This window comes from Petaurus breviceps, unplaced genomic scaffold (assembly GCF_028583685.1).
Source record: "Petaurus breviceps papuanus isolate PSGF00001 unplaced genomic scaffold, PetGlider_PUasm1.0 175, whole genome shotgun sequence".
Classification (NCBI taxonomy): Eukaryota; Metazoa; Chordata; class Mammalia; order Diprotodontia; family Petauridae; genus Petaurus; species Petaurus breviceps.
Genome location: NW_027185764.1, coordinates 60240160 through 60262969, shown reverse-complemented (window position 1 = coordinate 60262969; position 22810 = coordinate 60240160). Strand labels below are relative to the sequence as shown.

Sequence of the window (22810 nt, the reverse complement as noted above, 5' to 3'; positions counted from 1 at the left end):
CTGGCCGTGTAACCTCGAGCAAGCTACTTAACCCCAATTGCTTAGGGGCAGCCAGGTGGCTCAGTGAGTAAAAGCACCGGCTCCAGTGTCGGGATGACCTGGATCAAATCTGGGCTCAGATACTCAGCACCACACCCAGAAATAACTGGCCATGTAACCTTGAGCAAGTTACTTAACCCCGATTGCTTTAAAAAAAAAAAAAGATTAAAGTCTATAAAGGCAATATCTGCTGTGAAATATAGTTCGTCCCAAAAGTCTTAGTGCATTTTAAAAGCTATTAAAACCTAAAGGTGCATAAAGACTTTTGAGATACTCCATACAATGGGTTCTTATAAAACAGGACTTTTTAGTAAATAAATATTGCTGAGCCTGACTTCCTCATATAATAATATGAGATAATTATAGACTTCTGAAATCTAGACTTTTTACTAAGTACTATAGTTAAGGCAAAAATCTTTATTTAAATAATAATCCTGTAAAGTAGAAGACTAAAAAGATAGTCATACAGCAGATTGCGATGAGGTTCAGGATTTCGTAGCACAGTATAAGGAAATGCTGAATACAAGACAGATTTAGAGAAAAAATAAAGCAAACCAGCTTAATTGAGGGGGAAATATAGTAACAAAGGACAGTTGGAGAAGATGGAAGGACATCCACTAGGGGCCTAGATATACTAACCCAAGTAAAATTTGGTGGATTTTTATAGAGTTACCCGGGTTAGTGGGACCAGGCATTGGAGGGAAGGAGATAGAAGCCTGGACCTGGGGACTAGGGCTGATTCAGCAGTGCAGGGAGCAAGGGTGGGGGTGGGGGTAGAGGAGAACATCTGGGGAATTGGCCGCTAGTTGATATTCAGACTCCCTGCCCATAGGAAAAGGGAGTTTCAGTCATTACTGGGCCTTACTTTCGCAGGATGATTCAAGATATGAGCTTCCTGCCAGCTTCTTTATTGGGGTGGGAGATACTAAATCTTTATACACAGTTAATGAATTTAATAGTTCTTTATTTGGCCTCTCTGCTCAGGTTAAAGGAAATCCTGCATTTGGGAATTTCTAGAAAATTGGCACTTAGGAAAATGGTAACAGTCACAAGCTTTATTATTATGTAGTGCAATGAATGGGCAAACAAAGCACACACACACACATACAAGCACACACTATGGTAATATAAACAGAGGTTCATTCCCATAGATGCAAGAAACTCATCCCATATATGAGGAGATGGGTCAGGGAGAAAACACTCAAAATTGGCATTCAGGTGACAAAATTATGTATCCTAAGAGTGAGCTTGGTTAGGAATAGGTAATTAGTACTGGATGTAGCAGGGGGCAATCCTAATGAGACCCAGATGTGGTAAAAAAAAAAAAGTTCTTGGGGTCCCTTATTGATTATAGGTAGAGGGAATTTTTTTTTTTAATTATTTTTTGGTTTTTTTAGGTGAGGAGGGCAGGGCAATTGGGTTTAAGTGACTTGCCCAAAGTCACATGGCTAGTAAGTATTAAGTGTCTGAGGTCGGATTTGAACTCGGGTCCTCCTGACTCCAGGGCTTGTGCACTGTTCACTGCGCCACCTAGCCACTCCGGAATTTCTTTATTGGGAACACAAACTGGTGGAAGGATCTAGCATTAAATATCTAAGGCAGCAGGAGGAGGATGACTCAAAATGAGTTCATCTGCTCAGAAAGCTACAAGCCTTATCTTCTGACACAAATTAACAGTGGAAAAATACAAACTGTCTATTTTGCCTATATGGTTCTGTGGTCATTAGGGCCACTTAGCATTAAGTACTCCTTATTGAAGTCTTATCATTATAAATATAACTTCAATCTTTATAAAGTTTACAACGATCCCATCTTCCTGCATAACATGTATTAGCTCGTGTTCAGTCTTTATATATGTATATTCTATTCTATACTTAACACCAAAAAAAAAGATGGAGATTTCCATAAATAAATTATAGCAGAAAAGGATATGTGAAAGTGTGAATCTCCACTATATTCTCTTTTAGAAGTATATAATAAATTCAGTGTTACTTTCAGAGCTATCCTACTTGTCCATATTTCTTTTGAATTTCTTGATTATTTGAATTTTTAAAAATGCTTTAGTAAATCATTTTTCTTAACTTAATATTCCTAGTTGGTACTAAATAAATTGTTTTCTTGTTTCTCTTTACTTCACTCTGCATCAGTTCACATAGTTCTTCCAAGGTTTCTATAAAATTGTCCCTTTCATCATTTCTTATGGTACAGTAATCCATTACATTTATATTACCACAATTCAGTCATTCCCTAGCTGATGGGTACTTCCTTTGTTTCCAGTGCTTTGCTTCATCAAAATTGCTGCTATACATATTTTTTGTGCATATGTGTCCTTTTCCTTCTTCTCTTTCTTTGTAGTGGTATTGCTGAGTCAGAGGATATGGAGAGTCTAGTGACTTTTTGGTAATAGTTCCAAATTGTTTTCCAGAATGGTTCACCAATTCAGTTTCGTGAACTAGTGTACTAGTGTACCTACCTGTCTTCCAGAAGCCCCACCAACAGCTGTCATTTCCCTTTTTTTTGCTCTCTTTGCCAATATGATAGGTATGAAGTGGATTCTTAAAGTATTTTTAATATTCATTTCATTAATTATTGGTGGTTTGAAGCATTTTTAACATGACTGATGGTAGCTTGGATTTTTTCCTTTGAAAATTTTCTGTTCATATTCTTTGACCATTTATTTATTGAGGAATGACTATTATTCTCATATATATTTAGTCAGTTCTCTCTATATCTTGAATATTAGACCTTTATCAGAGAAACTTGCTGCAAAGATTTTTTTCCTATGTAGCTGTTTAGTTTCTAATCTTAACTGCATTGATTTTGTTTGTGCAAAAACTTAGTCAATTTTATGAAATCAAAATTGTCCATTTTTTTAGCTATGACTCTGTACCCCCTGCATAGTCATGAACTTTCCCCACATCTATCATTCTAAAGAATATTTTCTTTCTTTATCCTCTAATTTGTTTATAATTTGATCCTTTATATCTTAAGTCTTATATCCATTTGGATAAAATTTACTGTGGTATATGGGGAGAGATTCTGGTCTAAATCTCATTTCTGTCAGGCTGCTTTACAGTTTTCTTAGCAGTTTTTATTGAATAGTGAGTCCTCACCCCAGTGGTTGGAATCTTTGAATTTACTGAATACTTTGTTATTATTATTTATTTACTTATTTTTGCTTTTTGGAGGGGGCAAGGCAGAGCAATTGGGGTTAAGTGACTTGCCCAAGGTCACACAGCTAGTTAAGTGTCTGGGTCCAGATTTGAACTCAAGTTCTCCTGACTCAAGGGCTGGTGCTCTATTCACTGCGCCACCTAGCCACCCCATACCTTGTTATTTTGTTTGCTTGCTTTTCTATATTGTGTACATAATCTGTTTCATGGATGAACTTTTCTTTCTTTTCTTTTTTTAGCTAGTGTCATTTAGTGATTAGTGCTTTGTCATATATAACTTTTTAAATAATATTTTCATATAGTTGTAATTAGTCTTAGCTCTTTCTTGGAACCTACAATTTTCCCCCATTAGTTGTTAACAACCTACAAGTGTCAGTGGGATGCAGTCATAACTGCTTTTTGGTACTATAATATAGTAAATTTTTCTGACTTCTGGGAAATCCAAAAGGGGTCATCCCTCCCCTGAAAGAGAATTGAAAACAGGATAATTTCTCTCTTTAAAAGAGTCGAAAACTTTTCCCAGATTTCTGTGAAAATGCTAGAATTATTCAAGGATGTAACTTGCTACCAGGGTTATCATTTGTAATCAGACACATTGACATACAAGATCACACAAGATCAAAAAGTTAACAGCATAAATAAATATTAGCAGCTTTTGGCTAGTGATAAAGAGGATCAGAACTCTGTCTCTCCTATCTCTTCCTTGACTGAGCAGGGTGCAGTTTGAGGCCCATAGTCTTAGCTAATATCCAGCAGTTCTGAGTGTCATAGGCTACCAGAGTCAATGCATCTGACACACTTGTTGAGGAACAGGAATTGGAATGCTCCTTGCTCCTCATTACCACTTCAAGATTCTCCCTCTACCACCATCACTCAGTAACTTCTCCTTTGAGTTTTGGTCAATCCGTATTTACCACCCAATCAAGATTCTGGAAACTGTTACATACTGACTTCCAGAACACCCTCTTTTCTCAACAAATTCAGTACCTGGACATAGCCCTTTACTCCTCCCTAACTCCTTCCTATCTTTATATACCCTAATCTCCTAGTTCCTCATTTTACAAATTTCCAGTGACCTACTGTTCTGTCCCACCTCAGCTACATACAGAAATGGTCACACCCTTGCATTTGCCATCACCCACAAGTATTCTACTTTCTTGTTCATGAATTCTGAAATCCCCTTAACTGATCACAATCTGTTGTTATTCCGCCTCTGTCTTGCAAGCCCCCAAACCTGTTTTTGTCTTCACCATGACCTCTAGTCCCTTCACTCCTCAATCCTGCACGGGCTATACTCCTCTACCATCTTGACCCTTTGGCGAACCAATACAACTCTACATAATCTTCTCTCAAGTCTCTTACTCTCTCATCACGAATCTTTTGCCAAGGCTTAGTTTTGGATTACTCCCATCATCTGCTGTCTTTGCTTCTATTCACATTCTGTCAAACAATGCTAGAGAAAATCATGAAACTGTGTCGATTGGGTCCACTACAAATTTATGTTATATAATCTCAACTTGGCCCCAGTGCAGCAAGGTAATCCTTTTATACCTCCCTGATCAGTTCAATATCCCACTTAGCACAGTAGCTATTCCAAACCTTTTCATCCCTCTTCAAACCTCCTCTGACTTCCCCCTGCTACCGCACCACCTCCTGCAAGCTGAAAGCCTTGCCTCATATTTCACTGAAAAAAACTGAGGTTGTGAGCTGAGATCTCACTCTTCCTCCTTCTTCTTCATCTTATATCATTCAGATGCCTTCTCCTGCTATCTCCTCCACTTCTGTCTCACGTAAAGAGGAGGCTCTTCTCCTTGCCAAGGCAAACCTCTCTACATGTACAACCCATTCCATCCTCTCCATCAGATTGTCTCCACTGCCATCCCTATTCTATTACTAATCTTTAATCACTCCCTGTCTACTGGTTGCTTCCCTCCTGCCTACAATATGCCAGTGTCTCCCCATAGAACCCTCACTTGGTCCATCCATCCCTGCTGTCTATCAGATGCCTCTGTTTCTTTCCTCTCAGCATCTTCTTTATTTGTTTACTTACTATTAGTTTACAACATTCAGTTCCACAAAGTTTTGAGTTCCAGATTTTCTCCCCCTTCTTAAGATTTAAACCTTATCATTCAGCTGAAATGGCTTTCTCCCAAGTTACTGACATTTCTTATAGTGACCTCTCCTCAGTCTTCATCCTTCTTGACCTCTCTGCAGCCCTTGACACTGTCAGTTATCCCCTTGATTTTCCCTTGTAATAATGAACAAAAAAAGGGGGAAATTCATAAAACCAACATATTGAAAAAGTCTTATGTTTTATGCAGTGTTTCTCACCTGTAATCCCTCACTTCTCTGAAGAAGGGTGCCTTATATGACCTTGGGCAAGTCACTTAACTCTAATTGCCTTGCCTTCCCCCCTCCAAAAAAAGGGTGCCTTATGGTTCTTCTTTGGAGCCAAACTTGATCATTATTATAATTCCATAGCATTCTGTTTTCATTTTGTTGTTGTTGTAGTCATTATACCCAGTTTTCCCTTGTTCAGCTTTCTTCACTTTACATTAGTTCATATGGGTCTTTCCATGCTTTTCTTTATCCGTCATATTTATTGTTTTCTGTCACATAGGGATATTCCATTACATTCAGGTACCATAACTTCCTCAGCCCTTCTCCCTTTGATATCTAATGTGTTTTCAGGAATTTGCTTCCACAAAAAAGATTGCTGTAAATATTTTGGTGTATGTAGGGACCATTCCCTTTGTCTTTGACTTCCTTTGGTGTATATGCCTAGCAGTGGAATCTATAGAACAAATAATATGGACATTTTGGTCATTCTTTTGCACAGTTCCAAATTAATTGCCAGAATGATAGGACCAGTACACAGCCCCTCCAACATTGACTATGTCCATGTTTGTCATCTGATAAGTTGATATTATTATTCCAATTGTACAGATAAGGAAACTGAGGCTCAGAGATTAAATGACTTGCCCAAGGTTGCACAGCTATTTGTCTGAGACAGGATTAGACCCAAAGTCTTACTGATTCCAAAGTCCAGAAATTTTAACAAACCTCCGAGTTATCTTTGACTCCTTTCTCTCCTTTACCTCCCTCATACTGATTTAGTTACCAAGGCCTGTCTATTCTACCTCTATAATATTTCTCTCATCCACCCCTTCATTTCATTTCCACTCCTACCATTACAATAGCTGCCTAACTAGTGGTCCTTCCTCTTGTCTCTCCTATATTCAGTTTCTTTTCTAGATATTGCCAGAGTAATTTTCCTTATGTATGTCTGATTACATCATCTTTCCTCCAAAATAAAACAAACCTGCAATTGTTCCCCTATTGCCTTCAGAATAAAATTCCAAACTTTTCCTTTATTAGCATTTTAACCTCTCTGTGGCCCCAGTTCACCTTTCCAAACTTATCTACCAATACTTCTTTGTATGTATCCAAAACTCTAACTAAATTAGACTATTCTTTGTCCATGTTGGGCAGGATTCTCTGCCCTTTCCCTTCTGCCCCAGTATCTCATTAATTCTTACCTATCTTTCAAAGTCCATTTCAACCTTCATGAAGTCTTCTCTTTTCTCCATCTTCTACACAGAGTCCCCGTTCCTCCTATTTTTTATCTAGAGCCCTCTATACTTCTCTTATGACACTTTTTTCTTGAATTTTTCTACCTTGAATTGAAATTATTTTTTTTTTTGCTTTTTGGAGGGGGGAAGGTAGGGCAATTGGGGTTAAGTGACTTGCCCAAGGTCATATGGCTAGTTTCGTTTGTGTGTTAAGTGTCTGATGCCACATTTGAACTCAGGTCCTCCTGACTCCAGGGCCTGTGCTCTATTCACTGTGCAACCTAGCCACCCCTTGAAATTAATTTTTTACTTGCTTGGTTCTTTCACTAGATTTTAAGCTTTTTAAGGGTAGTGAGAAATGTATCTTTGTACCTTCTTTAACATGTAATACTATGCTTTTCACATGATAGATAATCAGTGAATGTTTATTGAATTTGAGTGATGCTTTCTATACTGCTGTAGTGGATAATCTTACAAAGTTACTTTGAATTAGCAAAAAGTGTTTTGTTTTTTCATTCTAAGTTTACAGCCTCCAAATAGTGCATTTGCCTTTATCATTGTAGGAATAGCAGTGGCTATTTGAAAATTCTCTAGAGTCATCCTTGATTATTTCATGTTATGGGTATATCTAAAATGGCATATAATCAGGTATATTTGGAGTTTGAAATGTGTATTTGAATTTAGTTGTGTCTGATGTTTTGGGAATTCACTTCAAACAAAACGCTGAAGTTATGGTTCATTCAGGAGGAGCCAGGAAACTAGATGGTTTCTCCATCCTGCCCCTGCTTCGCTGCTCCCTAAATAAGCTAGGGAGGTAGTGGAGGCCTCCTGGGCCTTCTAGTGGTGCTGGACAGTGCATGTAAAGTCATTCATAGAAGAGCATCCACAAAGCACATAGTGTCCCAAAACTTAAAGCTTGATTTGAACTTAAATCAAGATTCACTTTGGAACAATTCTCACTTTTGGATAATCCAGAGAGCTGAATTCTTGTTGGACATTTTCCTGTCTAGACTGCAGCATCTTGAGCTGAAATGTAAGAAAGAGAAGCCATAGAAGAACTATTTTGCCTCATAGGAGGTGTCATTAGAATTTGGAAATTCTCATTGAAACTCCCACCATTAAAACCCTCTTCCTTTCCTCCTCCTTTCATTCCCCAATTTCCTGAATTTCCAGTAGAAATCAGGCTAAGGCCACTCAAAATTGCCATCTGCTCTAGTAAAAACTGAAATATTGGACATTGTTATAGAGGAAGAAGATTTATAAATGTAAATGTGTTATTCCAGAAGAAATTTTAAAGGTTTGGCAGGAAAAATTTATTTTACTTACGTTATACATCAGGCTCAGACCTAGAACTCTGGTTTTGTTGGCAGATGGCAGTCCAGACTGCTCCTGGAGCTTGGGCAGGCTGGCACCTTCTCTGTGGTATAGAGCCTTTGAGAGAGACCTTCAGCAAAGAGAGGTTATATGACTTGCTCTGTATCATACAGCCAAGTGGATTAGAGGCAGCACTTGAACCTGGGTCTTCTTGGTCCCAAGACTGGCTCTCTGTCAGCCATTACATTCTGCCTCTCATTTCACTCATATTAGCTTTAATTTTTCCTCTGGGTACTTTTGAAAAAGACAGTTTTTTGTTTGTTTTAAATCAGGAAGTACATACCAAATTCATTATGATGAAATTTCATTACTTCAGAATGTGAGACTTAAGTGTGTGTGTGTTTAATGAGTCATTTTATTTCTTTTATTCCTTTGTTTTCCTAGCTGGTTCATGGGACGACGGCCTGAATACACAGACCCCAAGCTAGTAGCTCAGGGAGAAGGAAGAGAAGGTAAAGATTAGTCTCTGTAACAAGCAAAATTAGCAAGTTTACTTATACTAAACTCAGATTTTATTCCACATGTACCCAGTAAGTGTTTAATGAATGAATTTGAGCATGTAAATACAATATATGCTGATGGATTACTAAAAGATGCTATAGAAATCTCATTAATTACGGGCATGCCAATGATTATTTGTTGCCTGAAGACCAGTTTGGCTAAGTAAAGAGACTTACCACTAAAAAATTGAAGTTTATTGGAGGAAGATGCTTTATTGTTATAAACAGCAAGCAGGTTATTTGTAGGTGGCAGTTCATTCATTCATTATAATAGGCTAAATGCCCACTCTGGATAGAAAATTATTTTTCTTTACTGTAATGTAAATATACATTAATGGCCTAAATTTCTTTAGAAACCATTTTCATTAGGGTTAGAATGTTCTATCTACAAAACAAAGTAAATATCTTAAATGGAATTATGTATGTTGGAGTTATACCTGACGTTGCAGACAGTATTTGGGGTCTTTGGTTTAAGTCTCTAGGTAAAGTGTATAAATTTTCTGCTGAGCAACAGAAATCAATTTAACATCTTTCAAGATAATTTTTGGCTGGAAAACAAATACAGCATACAACATACCAGGATATTAAAATTTGCTGTTATGGAGCTTATAAATTAAGGAATAAATTGACCATACATGAAGTTAACTTTAGAGAATTTTAAAACTGCCCTAAAACTTTATTCTTCCTTTAAGAGTCTCTATGTTTCAAGTCTCATCTGCCACTAGAAGCAACTAGGTAACAGTGAGTAGAGCACTGGGCCTGGAATTACCAAGACCTGAGTTCAGATATGACCTCAGACACTTACTAGTCACATGACCCTCAGCTATAAAATGGGGATCATGATAGCTTAACCTCCCAGCAATATTGTGAGGATCAAATGATACAGTATTTTTAAAGTGCTCAGCACAGTGCCTGGCACACAGTAGGTGTTTAATAAATGCTTGTTTCCTTCCTCTTCTCCTTCTTCTCCTTTGGTCTGTCATAAACCAGACAAAGAAAGTACTCATCATTAGAAGCTGATAAAAAGCAACCTCTTTTTTTCCAAAGACAGAAGGAAAGTTCCAGAAGGGTTACTTAGAATATCAAAATCACTTTTAAAAAATGTTTTTCAGATCAGTGGACACTTGTCTTCCTATTTTACAAACAGAAGACATAGGCAGGGAAGGGTTAAGAGGCTCATCTGTGTGCCACATAGCCTCTGCAATATATATAGTTGAATTGGCTAAGATTTTTTAAGAAACCAATTCAATAACATCACCAGGAATCATTCAACCAATTAGAATTAAGGGAAAGAGAGGAAAGTAAGAATCATCATGTGAATTATTTCCTTTAGGCCAGATCCAGTCAACAGATATCCCTGATGAGGCAGAACTCAGAGGAAGGCTACCATACCATTCTTCTCCCTCCAGAAATGCTTTTCCAGCCCATTCTTCCTCTGAATTCCTCCCTGAAAGTTCTTCTGTACTTTAGTAAAACTCAGATTCATCAGGCCTGGGGAGAGACCTGGAAACTAATGGTCTTTTGGGCAGAAACATCCATAATTTTGTAATCATCATATTCCCCTGTCCCTTTAAATAGAAACAATAGAAATATGTAATTCTTTTATGAGAAAGTACAATAAGCACAGTATTTAGTAGGGAGCCAATAGAAGATAATCTGACATTTTGATAGGCTGAAATTATGCTAGGAAGGAAGGAGCTTTATTACTTTTTCCCCCACCCTCTATTGAAAATTTAACACTGTTGGGGTGGCCAGGTAGCACAGTGAGTAAGAGCACCGGCCCCAGAGTCGGGATGACCTGGGCATCGAGTCCAGGCTCAAATACTTAGCACCACACCCAGAAATAACTGGCCATGTAACCTTGAGCAAATTACTTAACCCCAATTGCTTAAAAAAAATAAAAGAAAAGAAAATTAACACTGTTAGTGAGATGCTTTGGGGCCCACCATTTGTTGGATAGATGTAAAAACCTTTTTGTTTGATGAGATGCTTTGCTGTTGGTTGAATAAATTTTACATTCCATAAGGTTTCTGGCAAACCAAAAAGGCACAGTAGGAGCCATTAAGACTCCAATAGCATTTTTTAGCAGAGTATTAAGGCCAAATCTAAGGACTAGGCAGGACCAGACAGACCATGGGCTGGGTAACTGTTGAGGACTCTGCCTCCTCATAACACACTAACCATTGCCCAGATCTTGAAAGAGAGGTCCTAAACTGGAGAGATCTGTGGTCTTTGTATTACCAAGTCAGGGTAAGGGCATAGATCCCAGAGCAGAGATAGTAGTTGTACCTAGTTCAAATGAAAGGATACTGTGGGAAGGAATTTGCAATATTTGTCAAGAAAATAGAAACCAGCTTATCTGTGGGCTTGTGATTATCTATAATAAATGAAGTAAAGAAATAATTTAATTCTGGCTCTCATACCAAACAAAGCTTCAAGGGACATGTTCACTTTTTAAGATGGAGTTCAAGGAACCACTACCTCTATCATTCATTTAGTTCATTCAGTGATTTGGTGATTTTTTTTTTATTTTCTGCTAAGCCAAACTCTGAATAAGATTCAATGCTGTACTCAAAGAAGCTTGTAACCTATAAGTCCCTCTTTTTGAAGCCAGAAAATAGTAGAAAATTTCCTATATGGTTCACTACATTCTTGATAAGAATTGTGGGGTTTGAATCTTGTTTATGAATCAGAATTTTTCATCATTTCCTTCCTGAGTTCAAATGGGAGTTATTGGCATTGCTGTTTCCATGATGATGCAGCTCTCAGGTTTTGATTCCTGGCTTCTTGAGCCATGCAAATGCTGTGTTCAGCTCATGGCTTAAAGAGTTACATAGACATGGATCCAGCTGGCTGACCCAGAAATGTGAAAAGAGTCTTCAGGCAGCATTTGTGGCTTAAACTGGGCTTCTAAAGACTGCAGGATTTGAGGTATCACTCTGGGTGATATTCTGAAAGTTTCCGTTTCCCTATAGGCTAATGCTGTGGTTTCCTCCCACTTACAGTTACAAGGGTTCGCTCCCAGGGCTTTGTTACACTTTTGTTGAATGTGGTGACGAAAGACATGAAGAAACTAGGCTATGATACCAGCAGTTTGGAACTGCACACCTCTTCAGTTATAGACCTGTCAGAAGGCATCCTGAAGTAAATCTGAAATATTACCCATATCCTTTAAGTAGCATTTACCTTTCATTATGTTTATAGCCAGCCTCTTTCAGCCAAACTGCTAATGTATACTAAATTTACAATTGTTATGTTTATTTACCTTAAGTATCATTATATCCATGTCACTTTGAAGCAATAGCATCTGTAGCCAAATATTTTTATATAATAAATGATTAGATTATTGGAGAACTAAGTCTTTTCATAGTTGTTCTTCTAAGTTCAATGCATTCACTATCTTTTAGCACTGGCAGTTAGGACTAGAAACCAGACTGGCCTTTTACATTTTTTCAGACTGTTTTGTGCAAGGTTAGTTTAATTTTTTGTAGAAAATGGACCAAGGACTAGACTAGGAGTCAAGAGACTTGGATTCTAGACCCATTTATGACACTAAATGTGTGATCTCAGCCAATTACGAAGGTCCCTTTCATTCATTAAGTTGCTTCTGCATGAACAACACTGTGCTGTGTACACTGAGGAGATACCAGAATTAAATACAGAATAATCCCTGCCTTCATGAAGTATGCTCTAGTAGGGAAATAGAATATGTTAACAAATAATTACAATATAATACAAAGTAACTTTTGATAGGTGTATAAGAAAAAGTCCACAAAAGTCCCACTCTGATGCTTTCTTATAGTGTAGAGAGGACCTTCTCTTTTCAAAGGCTTGCCGGAGAACACAAGCTCTAGCATACAAGAAAAATGTTGAGTACAGTCTTAGCAACCGGCCATGTTTACTTTCTGAGGATCAACCTAAGTGCTGAGTGGCTCCTTCCTAGTTGGTTGGCCACAGTGTGATGAATTCTATGGTTGTGACAACCCATGAAACAGATCCTCAGTGGCCCCCTTCCACTTCTGTAGCACTTGTGTAAGAGTACCTAAAAAAGCTGGCAGAGGATGCTAAGAGTCACACTGTTTTTAGGTTGTTTAAAATATTAACGTGGTACTCTAAATGTAAGATGCTTGTGAGACTTTTGAGTCAAAGATACATTATGAAACATGTATTAAAATCAGGAAACTAAAAAGGGTTCATGGACTATTTGAAGTATCACTCCTGCATATCAATTTTTTTTTTTTGCTTTTTGGAGTTGGGGTGGTAGGGCAATTAGGGTTGAGTGACTTGCCCAAGGTCACATGGCTAGTTTTTTTTGTGTTAAGTGTATGAGGTCACATTTGAACTCGGGTCCTCCTGACTCCAGGGCTGGTGCTCTATCCATGGCACTACCTAGCCGCCCCTATCAATAATTTTTTAAAAAATAAGATAGTTGGGAGGTGCCAGACCTGGTGAATAAATAAATAATAAAATGAAATTGACTACATCTTGACAATTGTTTGGAAACTTGGTTATTGATAGATTTGAGAATTATTTCTGAATTGTCAAACCATCAACTAATAACACTAGAGTTTAAAATTAAGTCCCAACCCACTATCCACACAGGAAAAACTAAGTGAATGAAGAATGACTATTATCCAGATTATGATATGTAGTTGGATGGATAGCTCATGAAGCTAGTCCACCAAAACATTAATCTTGGACAGTCATTGCAAATGGACCATGAGTTAGGTCCATAACTTAATAGAAGGAAGAGTGTTCACATTTAGGAAACTGCATAATCATTATGATGCCTTAATGCTCTCAGTGATCCAAATATTGTCCCTGCAATAAAAACACATCAAAATATAGTTAGTATTCTTCTGGTGATGTTATAATATAAATAATGTGATACCAATATCTTTGAAGAATCAAAATCAAAATTGACCCAAAAAGCAACGGAGAAGTGTGTAGACGTCTAGTACAATATCAATTTTAAACAACATGCAAAATGACGCATATGAGATAAGGATGTATGACCAAAAAATGCTTGAACCTTGTAGTGAGAGTGAAGGATACCGGATGGCTGCCTCCCCGGCTATACTGGGCTGTAGGGGGCGTTCAGGGAGGATGAGCACCTCGGGTGAGGACTTGCCAAGCCCTTCTCAGGGCTGCTCATCTGCCTTTAGTGTCCACCTGTCACCCAACCCTCACCTGCTGCTCAAAACACCTAGTATACACAGGGGCACACCTTGGTAAAGCTGTCCTGGCAGACGGGCTAAACCAAGGTGAGGGCAATCAGCAGGCCTCAGACTCATCAGTGAGCTAGAGCCTATGCCAAGCATGTGAAGACTTCCCTCTGAGGAATGGGTGGATAAGAAGAATTTGTGCCAGTGGCCATGAAGAGGCAGCTCCAGCAGGCACTGTGGAGTTTAGTCAGACACTGAAGATGCCAAGGTCATCCACTGCGTCCCTGGCCATCACCAGTCATCCTGACTTCTGTCTTGCCACTGAACTTTGATCACTCTGGAAGAGACAGTGAGGCTGACAACTTTGTTTAACTCTGCCCCACTTAAAGCCAGTTCAAGCACAAGTCAAGATGTCACCCTGTAATGTCATTGGACTTCTTTGAAAATGAAGGATGGATAACAGTAACAACATTGGTACTTAGGTAATTTCATGAGTTACAGAGGGATGTCCCCAGAACATTGGATAGACCCTTCTTGGAGTATTTTCAAAAGGACATGGACAAGAATGGCAGAGGATAAGAAGGCATGGGTGGATTGTGATCTGCGCTGTTGGAGAAATGATCCCAGTAGTGAGGAGACAAAGACCAGATACATCAAAATCCAAGAGTTCAAAAGGGCCATGCTGTACTATACGGAAGGGCTGAGGATCATTGAATTTAGAGTTAGAATGCATCTTATAGATGATCATCTCCACCCCCCCCCCTTTTTACAGATGTGGAAATTGAGTCTCAGGATAAGTTGCTCAAGGTCATCGTAGGTGACCCAATGCTTCTCACCTACAGTTGTCTCTGTAGATAGAAGCTGGGGGGGGGGGGGGGGGGAATGGGACACCAGCAATGAGGTCAGAGATGTACTCCTGTAGGAGAGGGCAAAGGATCAAAGATCTGACGCAAACCGGAACTGAAGACAGTTGGTGCTTGCCCTTGTGGGATGCCTTCACTCAGTGATCTGTCTGATCATGAATGGCAACCTCTGAAAGCTTCTGGCTTCAGTTAGCACACCGTTGAGGAGGGTGCGTCGACTGAGCAGCCAGACCCCAGAACAGTGCCACCATTCTTGGTCCTGAAAGTTTTTCACCAATCTTTTTTGTCACCTTCCTGCCACAGCTATGTCTTGACACTTCTGTAACCATCTTTTGCTCTCTTCATAGCATGGAAGAGGGGAAGCTTTAGATTGAGAACCATTAGGAAATGTATGTAAACATTTTCTCAAACTTTAAAGCCATGTCAACTAGTCCTCATGCAGGCATTAGAAGCTTTATGCATTTTCACTTGAATGAGGACCTTTGTCTGAAGACACAACATTTTAATCCCAAGGAAATCTCAAGCATAGAAAAGTTGGTTAGAAAATTCTGTGATATTTTTGCACAGTTGGGGCTTTCTGAAGACCTCTTAGATTGAACCATCAGAACTATTGCCCACGTGTTGTACCTCAAAAAAGAGAAAGAAGGTTCGGGAGAGAGAGCCCTGCATACTCTACTACACAGTCACAAGTTACTTGGGATAAGGTCAGGCCCTTTCACCCCTTGGAGGCTTTGATTTTCTCCTCCCCCCATTTGGGATTGGGACAAGAAGCCCAAAATTTCTTACCCCAAGCAGGGGAGGGGGTCTTGAATTTTTCAGACATTCTAATAGGAAGAAGATTATGTATTTAGGGGCCAGAAGGATCTAGGCTTAAACAAGGTAAACATGGCCATAGTGTCTTTTGTCATGCACAGGGAAATAATTTCTTCAAAAGATAGGCCAGGCTGAAGACAGAAACTAGTTCAATACATTATAAGGGAATTCCTTGGAGGACATAACCTTATTAACAAGTAACTAAAGAAAGCTGGGCCTTTTGGGGGACGTTCTTAGTTTTTTATTTAACACTATTACCCAGGAGGACTTCCTTAGTAGGCATCCACTGCCTGGATTTCACAGAATCACAGAATTGGGAAGGCCCTTGGAAGCTATCTGATCCAATCTGTTTCTGAGCAGGAAAGCAGTACCCCCAACAAGTGGTAATCCAGCCTTTGCTTGGAGATGTCTTAATGAAGGGGAACCCATGACCTCCCAAGACAACTTATTCCACTTTTGGGTGCCTCTAACTGTGAGGAAATTTTTCTTTACATCTAGCCTAAATATTCCTCTTTACAATTTCCATCTGTTACCCTCAGTTCTCCCTGTTCTCCCCCAAGCCATCTCTAGACCATACATCTCAGTTCCTTTAACCTATAGTCATATGACATGGCCTCAAGTTCCCCAGGCGTACTAGTAGGTCCCTTCTGGACACGAGATTGTCAGAGTCCTTCCTAAAATGTAGCATCCAGAAAAACACAATAACTCATTTGGTCTGACCAGGGCAGAGCATAACAGCAATATCACCTCATTTAGATTGATGTGTCTCAGCCAATGCAACTCAAGATAGCATTGGTCCTTTCAGCTGACATCTTAACACTATTGACTGATCATTGAACCATTCACCAAAATACTCATAGGGACTGTTGTATAGCCATGTTTATTTGTATACTACACTTAGGTAATTGATTTTGGGGGCCCAAGTTCAGGACTTTATTCTTATAAAGGTTCTTATTATATTCAGCACATATTTTAGCCTTTTGAGATATTTTTGGATCCTAACAATCACCCATGTTAATTATCCCTACCAGTTTGTATTATCTGTAGATTTCATAATTATCCCATCTATGCCTTAGTCTTAGTGATTGATAAAAATGTTGAATAGCACAGAGCCAAGGAGAGACCTGGAACATCTCCCTTCAAACTGACATTGGTCCATTGATTACTGCTCTCTGGGGTCAAATGAAATAATTAGTATAAAGTTGTAAAGTGCTATAGAAATGTCAGGTATAATTATTACCATTTGGTTCCAGTCACTTGACCAATTCTGAATCTACCCTGTTTGTTGTTTTCTAGCCCATCTCTCTCTGTACTGCCTTCAAGAAGAGTACAAGAGACTTTGCCAAGTAGTTTGCTTAAATTAAATCTTAGTATACGATATCGATGGCACACCCCAGACCTACCAATTTAGTTATAGTCAAATAAGGAAATGGCAGTAATGTGGCATGATATAGTTTTGATGAACCCCTGCCAGCTCTTATTGATCAGTTTTTCTAAATGCTCTAGAATTTTAAGAATTTAATTCTATGAGGGGTGGCTAGGTGGTGCAGTGAATACAGCACTGGCCTTGGAGTCAGGATCAAATCTGGCCACAGACACTTAACACACACAAAAAAACTAGCTGTGTGACCTTGGGCAAGTCACTTAAACCCAATTTCCCTACCTTCCCTCCTCCAAAAAAAAGCAAAAAAAAGAATTCTAGGAATTTAAATCAAGCATATTAGCCCATAGTTTGTAGAGTCCACCTTCTCTTTGACCATCAGGACATTTGCCATTGTCTGGCAACATCTCTTCAGTTATTTTCAGAAGTCACCAACAGTGGCTAAGCAGAAACTTTCACAAGTTCTTTTAGGAGCCGGGGGTGCAGTTCATTTGGGCCCATTGACTTGAACTCATTGAATTAAGAGACAGCACATGTAACTCTTAACTCCTCCTTCTAGGTTATTTTTGGTTCCACTCCCATATTAACAATTTTTGTTCTATCTTTCTCAGTCCAAAGACTATTATCCTTGGTAAAGAAAAGTGAAATAAATGTTGAATGGTTTTTCTTTCTCTGTTGTCTGTTATTAACTCATCTATCTCATCATCTACAGGAGATCAGTCTTAGCCTCTTTAATGAATAAATGAGAAAACATTCACTTATTAATTGCTAATGCTGTGTGACAAACACTATGCTAAAACTAGGGATACAAATATAAAAGTGAAGCAGGGCCTTCCGTCAAGGAGCTTATGTTTGAACCAGGGGAAACAACCCATGTAGGGGAGTAGACGGTATTTGGGTCTGGGCAGTCCAAGCCTTCAAGGAAGAAGGGAACAGTTTCTCCACAGGGGCCTTTAAAGGTATGAAGAGTTGGTATCTCCCCTCCCCCACTCTCCTGCCCACCCACAGGGCTCCCAGGGAGGGGAGCAAATCAAGGGAATGCTGAATGGGTAGTATTGACCCTGACACTGGCACAGACAACTTGCAAGAAGGTAATGAATGGCCTCCTAGCTACCTTACATACAAATGACCTCAATATGTGACCAGATTCAGTGATTGTGGCGAAAGGAACATCATCTGTGCTGGGTCCCTGATGTTCCCAGTGTTTCTCCTGCTCATTGTCTCTAATTTACATTGGGAGAACCACAGTAAACTGCCCAAGAGTTGGCATCATCCATCACAGGCACCAGATTCTTAAGATCACCAAAGCAGTGAGGCACATTCTGGGATCTCTAGTCCCCTTCAGGGGCCATTACATTTTGGGGTTGGTCTTTGTGGCTTTCTGCATTGTACCTGCCCAGCTCCTCCACCAGGGCTTTGTATTCCAAGTTTCTTCTATTAATGACCTCAGACTTGTTCAGTAGCAGCCCTAAGACCATGTAAGTGATGCAATGTCCTCTAAAAGGCTTTTAGGATCTTAGAAACAATAGCTATCTCCCACACTGACTAAACTAATTTTTCTCTAAGAGGCAATGAAACTGTCTTTGAGACTTAATTGGTCCGGGGAACTGAAACTCAAACCATTGATGTAGCATCCTGGTCACCTGAGTATAACAGCTTAGCATATGAGGTGTCTCCTTAGTCCCTTAAGATGTCCCTGGGAAGAAGCTGTCCACTGACCACTGCATACTATACTTACAGTAAGCAAAACGCAGCAGTGCTGTTTTCCTGTACTGCGCTCTGGCCAAAGTACTTTTCCTAAAGCACAGAGATGACTGTTTCTCCCCACCCATTCAACTCCAGTGACTAAATTCCTCTAGGACAAAATATAAACTCAATTTAAACCTCTTCATAACCAGAGTTCTTCCCCCCCCCACACTTTTGTTTTATTTGGAGCATTTTTTCATATAGTTGATAGCTTATGTTTCTGATTTCTGTTTTTTTAAACTTCATATCCTCCAATGTATTAAGTAATGAATGAATCCTATAACTCCTTATAGATGTTGGATACCAGACTTTTTCCAGAGATGTTCAATGGCAAGATTTCCACTCCCCATTTCATAACATTTATTCTTGATTTTATTGATGCAAATACTTTTGAATTGTATGTAATCATATAATTTAAACAGTCTATTTCATCTTTTTTTTACGAACTGTACTATGTCAAATTATTAATATTTTGCCTAGCCATTGTTGTCAAATACACATTCTTCCAGTCTCTAATTTCTCTTTTTTTTTTTTTTGCTTTTTTTGGAGTGGGGAAGGTAGTGCAATTGGGGTTAAGTGACTTGCCCAAGATCACACGTCTAGTTTTTGTGTTAAGTGTCTAAGGTCAGATTTGAACTCAGGTCCTCCTGACTCCAGGGCCTGTGCTCTATTCACTGTGCCACCTAGCCACCCCTCTAATTTTTTTTAATGAAGTAACTTTTAACATATGGACTGTATTATGGTGTATGATGTAAAATGTTGGTGTGAACCAATTTTCTGTCAAATTTCAGTTTTCTAAGCCATTTTTGTTTAATAAAGAGTCTCTTCTCTAGCAGTTTGTGTTCTGGGGTTTTTTGAACACTAAGCTCCTTAGCTATGCTCCCCCCTTGCTTTTAGGTCTCATCTATCCAGTCTCCTTCACTTTTCTATTTTTTTTATCAGTACAAAAATGATTTTGGTAATTAATTCTTTGTGATATAATGTAAGTACTATTAATGATTCCTACTTGGCAAAAATTATCTCCCTTGAAATTTTTGACCTGGTCTTTCATCTGAATTTTTGTTATTAATTTCCATGTAAAATGCCTGTTGGTCTTCTGATTGTTATAACGCTAAATCTGTAGATTAATCTAGTAGTTATTTAATTATATCAAAATTTTTATTATATTGGTATGAGTCCATTGAGTTTCTTGCCAATTATTTAAATCAAATCCTTAATTTCTGTAAATTCTGTTTCATACTTGTATTTATGGAAGTCCTCTGTGTCTCATTATTTTAAATCCCAGCTACTTTTGCATATCATAGTTATTTTAAATGGAATTTTCTCTGCTTTTCCTTTTGCCTTTTGTTAGTAAAATATAGAAATGCTGATGAATTGCTGTGTGCTTTTTTGTGTATTTTGCTGATGTACTTTTCTTGATTGATTTTTTTTATTTCCTAAGCATACCACCCACAAAATCACATCACCTATAAATAGGAATAATTTTACTTCTTTGCTGATATTTGTTCCTTTGATTTCTTTTGCATGTCTTATTGCCATAGTTGCTGTTTCTGTTACTGTTCAAATCATAGTGGAAAGAGGGAGTATCCTTGCTTTTGCCCTGAAATGTTTGTGTAAGCTTTCAGTATTTCTCCATTCCATAGACATTTTAGCTCTTGGCTTTAGATAAATTCTCTTGAGCATATTAAAAGTAAAATCTTTTGTACTGTCTGGGTTTTGAGATTGAAAGTATAAGGGAACAGTAGGGATGCTTACTCTCTCCTCTGGTCCCCACCCTTGGAATGTTGGCACTTGTATGCTGGATCCCGCCACTCCCTTTCTCCTCCCACCAGGACATTCCGTTGTTGCCCTAACTCCACCCCAAAGTAGGGATGTGTTTTGAGCATTCACAGAAAGCAAAGCAGAAGACAACTTGACCCAGCAGCATCTATTCCACTAACCAGATAGCAGATGGCTATCCATGGATTACCAAACCAAAAACCCTGTGGGTCCAGCTCTGCTTTTCTTCGGAAAGTTTAGTAAATAGCGATCACTCATAATCATTGAGATGCTTTCTTAATTTGCTCAGAGCTCCCACTAGAAGAACAATTCTTTAAAACCTCTAGCAATTGAGACACAAGTAGGATTATGCTGGGAGCTTTCTCAGACTGGTTCACAAAAGGCCAATGTTAAATTCTGATAACTTTTTTGGATTGTCTAGACTTAATAAAATGATAGAGAATATGCTGATTATGCAGATTAAACTTAAAAGTGTGTTGTGCTGACATTTGGGGGGCAGGGTTGGGAGGAGGGTGGAGAACCAATTGTTAAACATTTATTAGCACACCCTTGGCAAGGGTTAGCTCCTTTTCTTACTGACCTAAGTTCAGCCACTGTCTTTCTCTCTCTTGTGACTCCCCCCACCCTTGCAGCTAAGGAGATAGACCATTAAAATGAAGTACTAAATGATCTTAATTTTGGCTCAATTGAGCTGACCCTACAGGTACTAATTAAGTCAAGAATTATGAACTAACTTAAAGAACCAACAATGCTAAATCCTGCAACCTTGGCAGAAGGAGAGAGGAGAAGGGGACTTAAAGCAAGTCATCATCCTTCTCCCATCCCCCGGAGAGACAGTTTGACTATGTCCCCATCTCTTTCAGTCCCCCAGCAGGCCGAGGCAGCAGCTTGATGGAGCTAAGCTAACTCAATGCCCAGTCATTAACTCCTTAATCTTGCTTCCATTCCCTTTCTGCATCTTGCCTCTTTCACTGTCCCTGTATCTTCCATGCCAATTTAAACTTGGTTTGGGAGACTTCGTGGCTCCCCTTCAAACTGCCGGGCTGTGAGGGAATTAAAACAGCCAGTGGCAGTGGGAATAAGTGAACCACACTGACTCCATCTTGTGACTCCCTTTCTATTCAGTTATGGGCCTAATCCAATTTCTGTCTTATGAGAAAACTTTATTCCGTTGTGGACCTGAGAGAAAATGTAGTTTTATTGTTTGACCTCAGCCCTGCATTTCTGGGAAGCTGGACCATTTCTACCTGCTGCTTCAAGGCCGTTATGGTGACCAGAAATTCAGTCAGATCTGAAGATGGATGCAAGGATTTTCTCGCAATCATACATCTGAAGCACCCACATATCTTAACTGAAAACTGGCCCTGTACTTGTCATTCAGTTATTGTTTCCATGTTCCTTCATTGATTGAATATAGATACTTGGTACACCACTTTTTTCCTGATCTCAGGGGATTATACCTGTTTGCTCTCCCCCTTCGAACTTGGAAAGTCCCTTATCTTTCCTCTGGTTAGAAATAAGATTACCTAATTTTGTATCCTGGTTAATTGTTTTCTTTTAATTACTTGGTCTTATGTGATTGTTTTTAATGCATAAAATCTGTCTCCCCCTGTGTTTAGAGTCCAATGCCAAAGCTAAGGAGGCCTGGTTCTGATTTGTTATGCAATTGGCATACATTGCTTAATAAATTGATATGGTTGGAAACTCAAACCTTTGTTTCCTTGGTGATTTCATCTTTCACTCACCACAGCTAAAAGCCTCTTGGGCATTCATTCAGACCACATGTCCAGGGTCTGAAAGCCCCAGTCATAACTCTGTCATTTGTCTTGCCACTGCAGATCTCCTGTTTAAAACATGTCATGTCCCTTGGTCCCTCCCAGGTCCAGAAGAAATCAACAATGTCTGTTTGGGAGTAGTAGTTTAGACAAATCTGATGATATTCTCCAAATTATGGCAACATTTACCTTGAGACTCACTGACTTTACTGAGAAGGTGGGTTGAAAAATATGGTTTGGGATCAAGAAATTAAAGAGGCTAAAAAGTCTCATGACTGTATGTATTCAATGCTTTCCTCAAGAAGAGACCATTCAGGGGCAGCAAGGTGGCACAGTGAATAGAGCTCCGGCCCTGGAGTCAGGAGGACCTGAGTTCAAATTTGACCTCAGACACTTAACACAAAAACTAGCCATGTGACCTTGGGCAAGTCACTTAACCCCAATTGTCCTCCATAAAAAAAAAGAAGAGATCATTCAAGGTGCTTGACATGGTGAGTTCTGAACAATACCATAAAAAAATAAATTTGATTCTATATTAAGAGATAGAAAAGAACCAACTGCCAATGTAGGAGTCATTTTGGAATCAGATATTTTCATCAAAATAGAGGAAAGGATAAAGAAGACAACATT

General features: G+C 39.0%; 1 protein-coding gene across 2 annotated transcripts in view; it reads left to right on the top strand.

The window, feature by feature from the left end:
- Positions 1–22115, top strand: part of B9D1 (B9 domain containing 1) — a 53984-nt gene extending 31869 nt beyond the window's left edge. Inside the window, exons 6-7 of one of the 2 annotated variants that reach the window (XM_069085204.1) lie at positions 8543–8610; positions 21620–22115. In XM_069085204.1, coding sequence (XP_068941305.1) covers positions 8543–8610; positions 21620–21678 — 127 coding nt within the window. In that variant the 3' untranslated portion in view covers positions 21679–22115. Of the gene's footprint in view, positions 1–8542; positions 8611–11663; positions 12013–21619 lie in introns of those variants that run through there. The other variant, XM_069085203.1, reaches the window with a different exon arrangement.
- Positions 22116–22810: the final 695 nt, after the last annotated feature.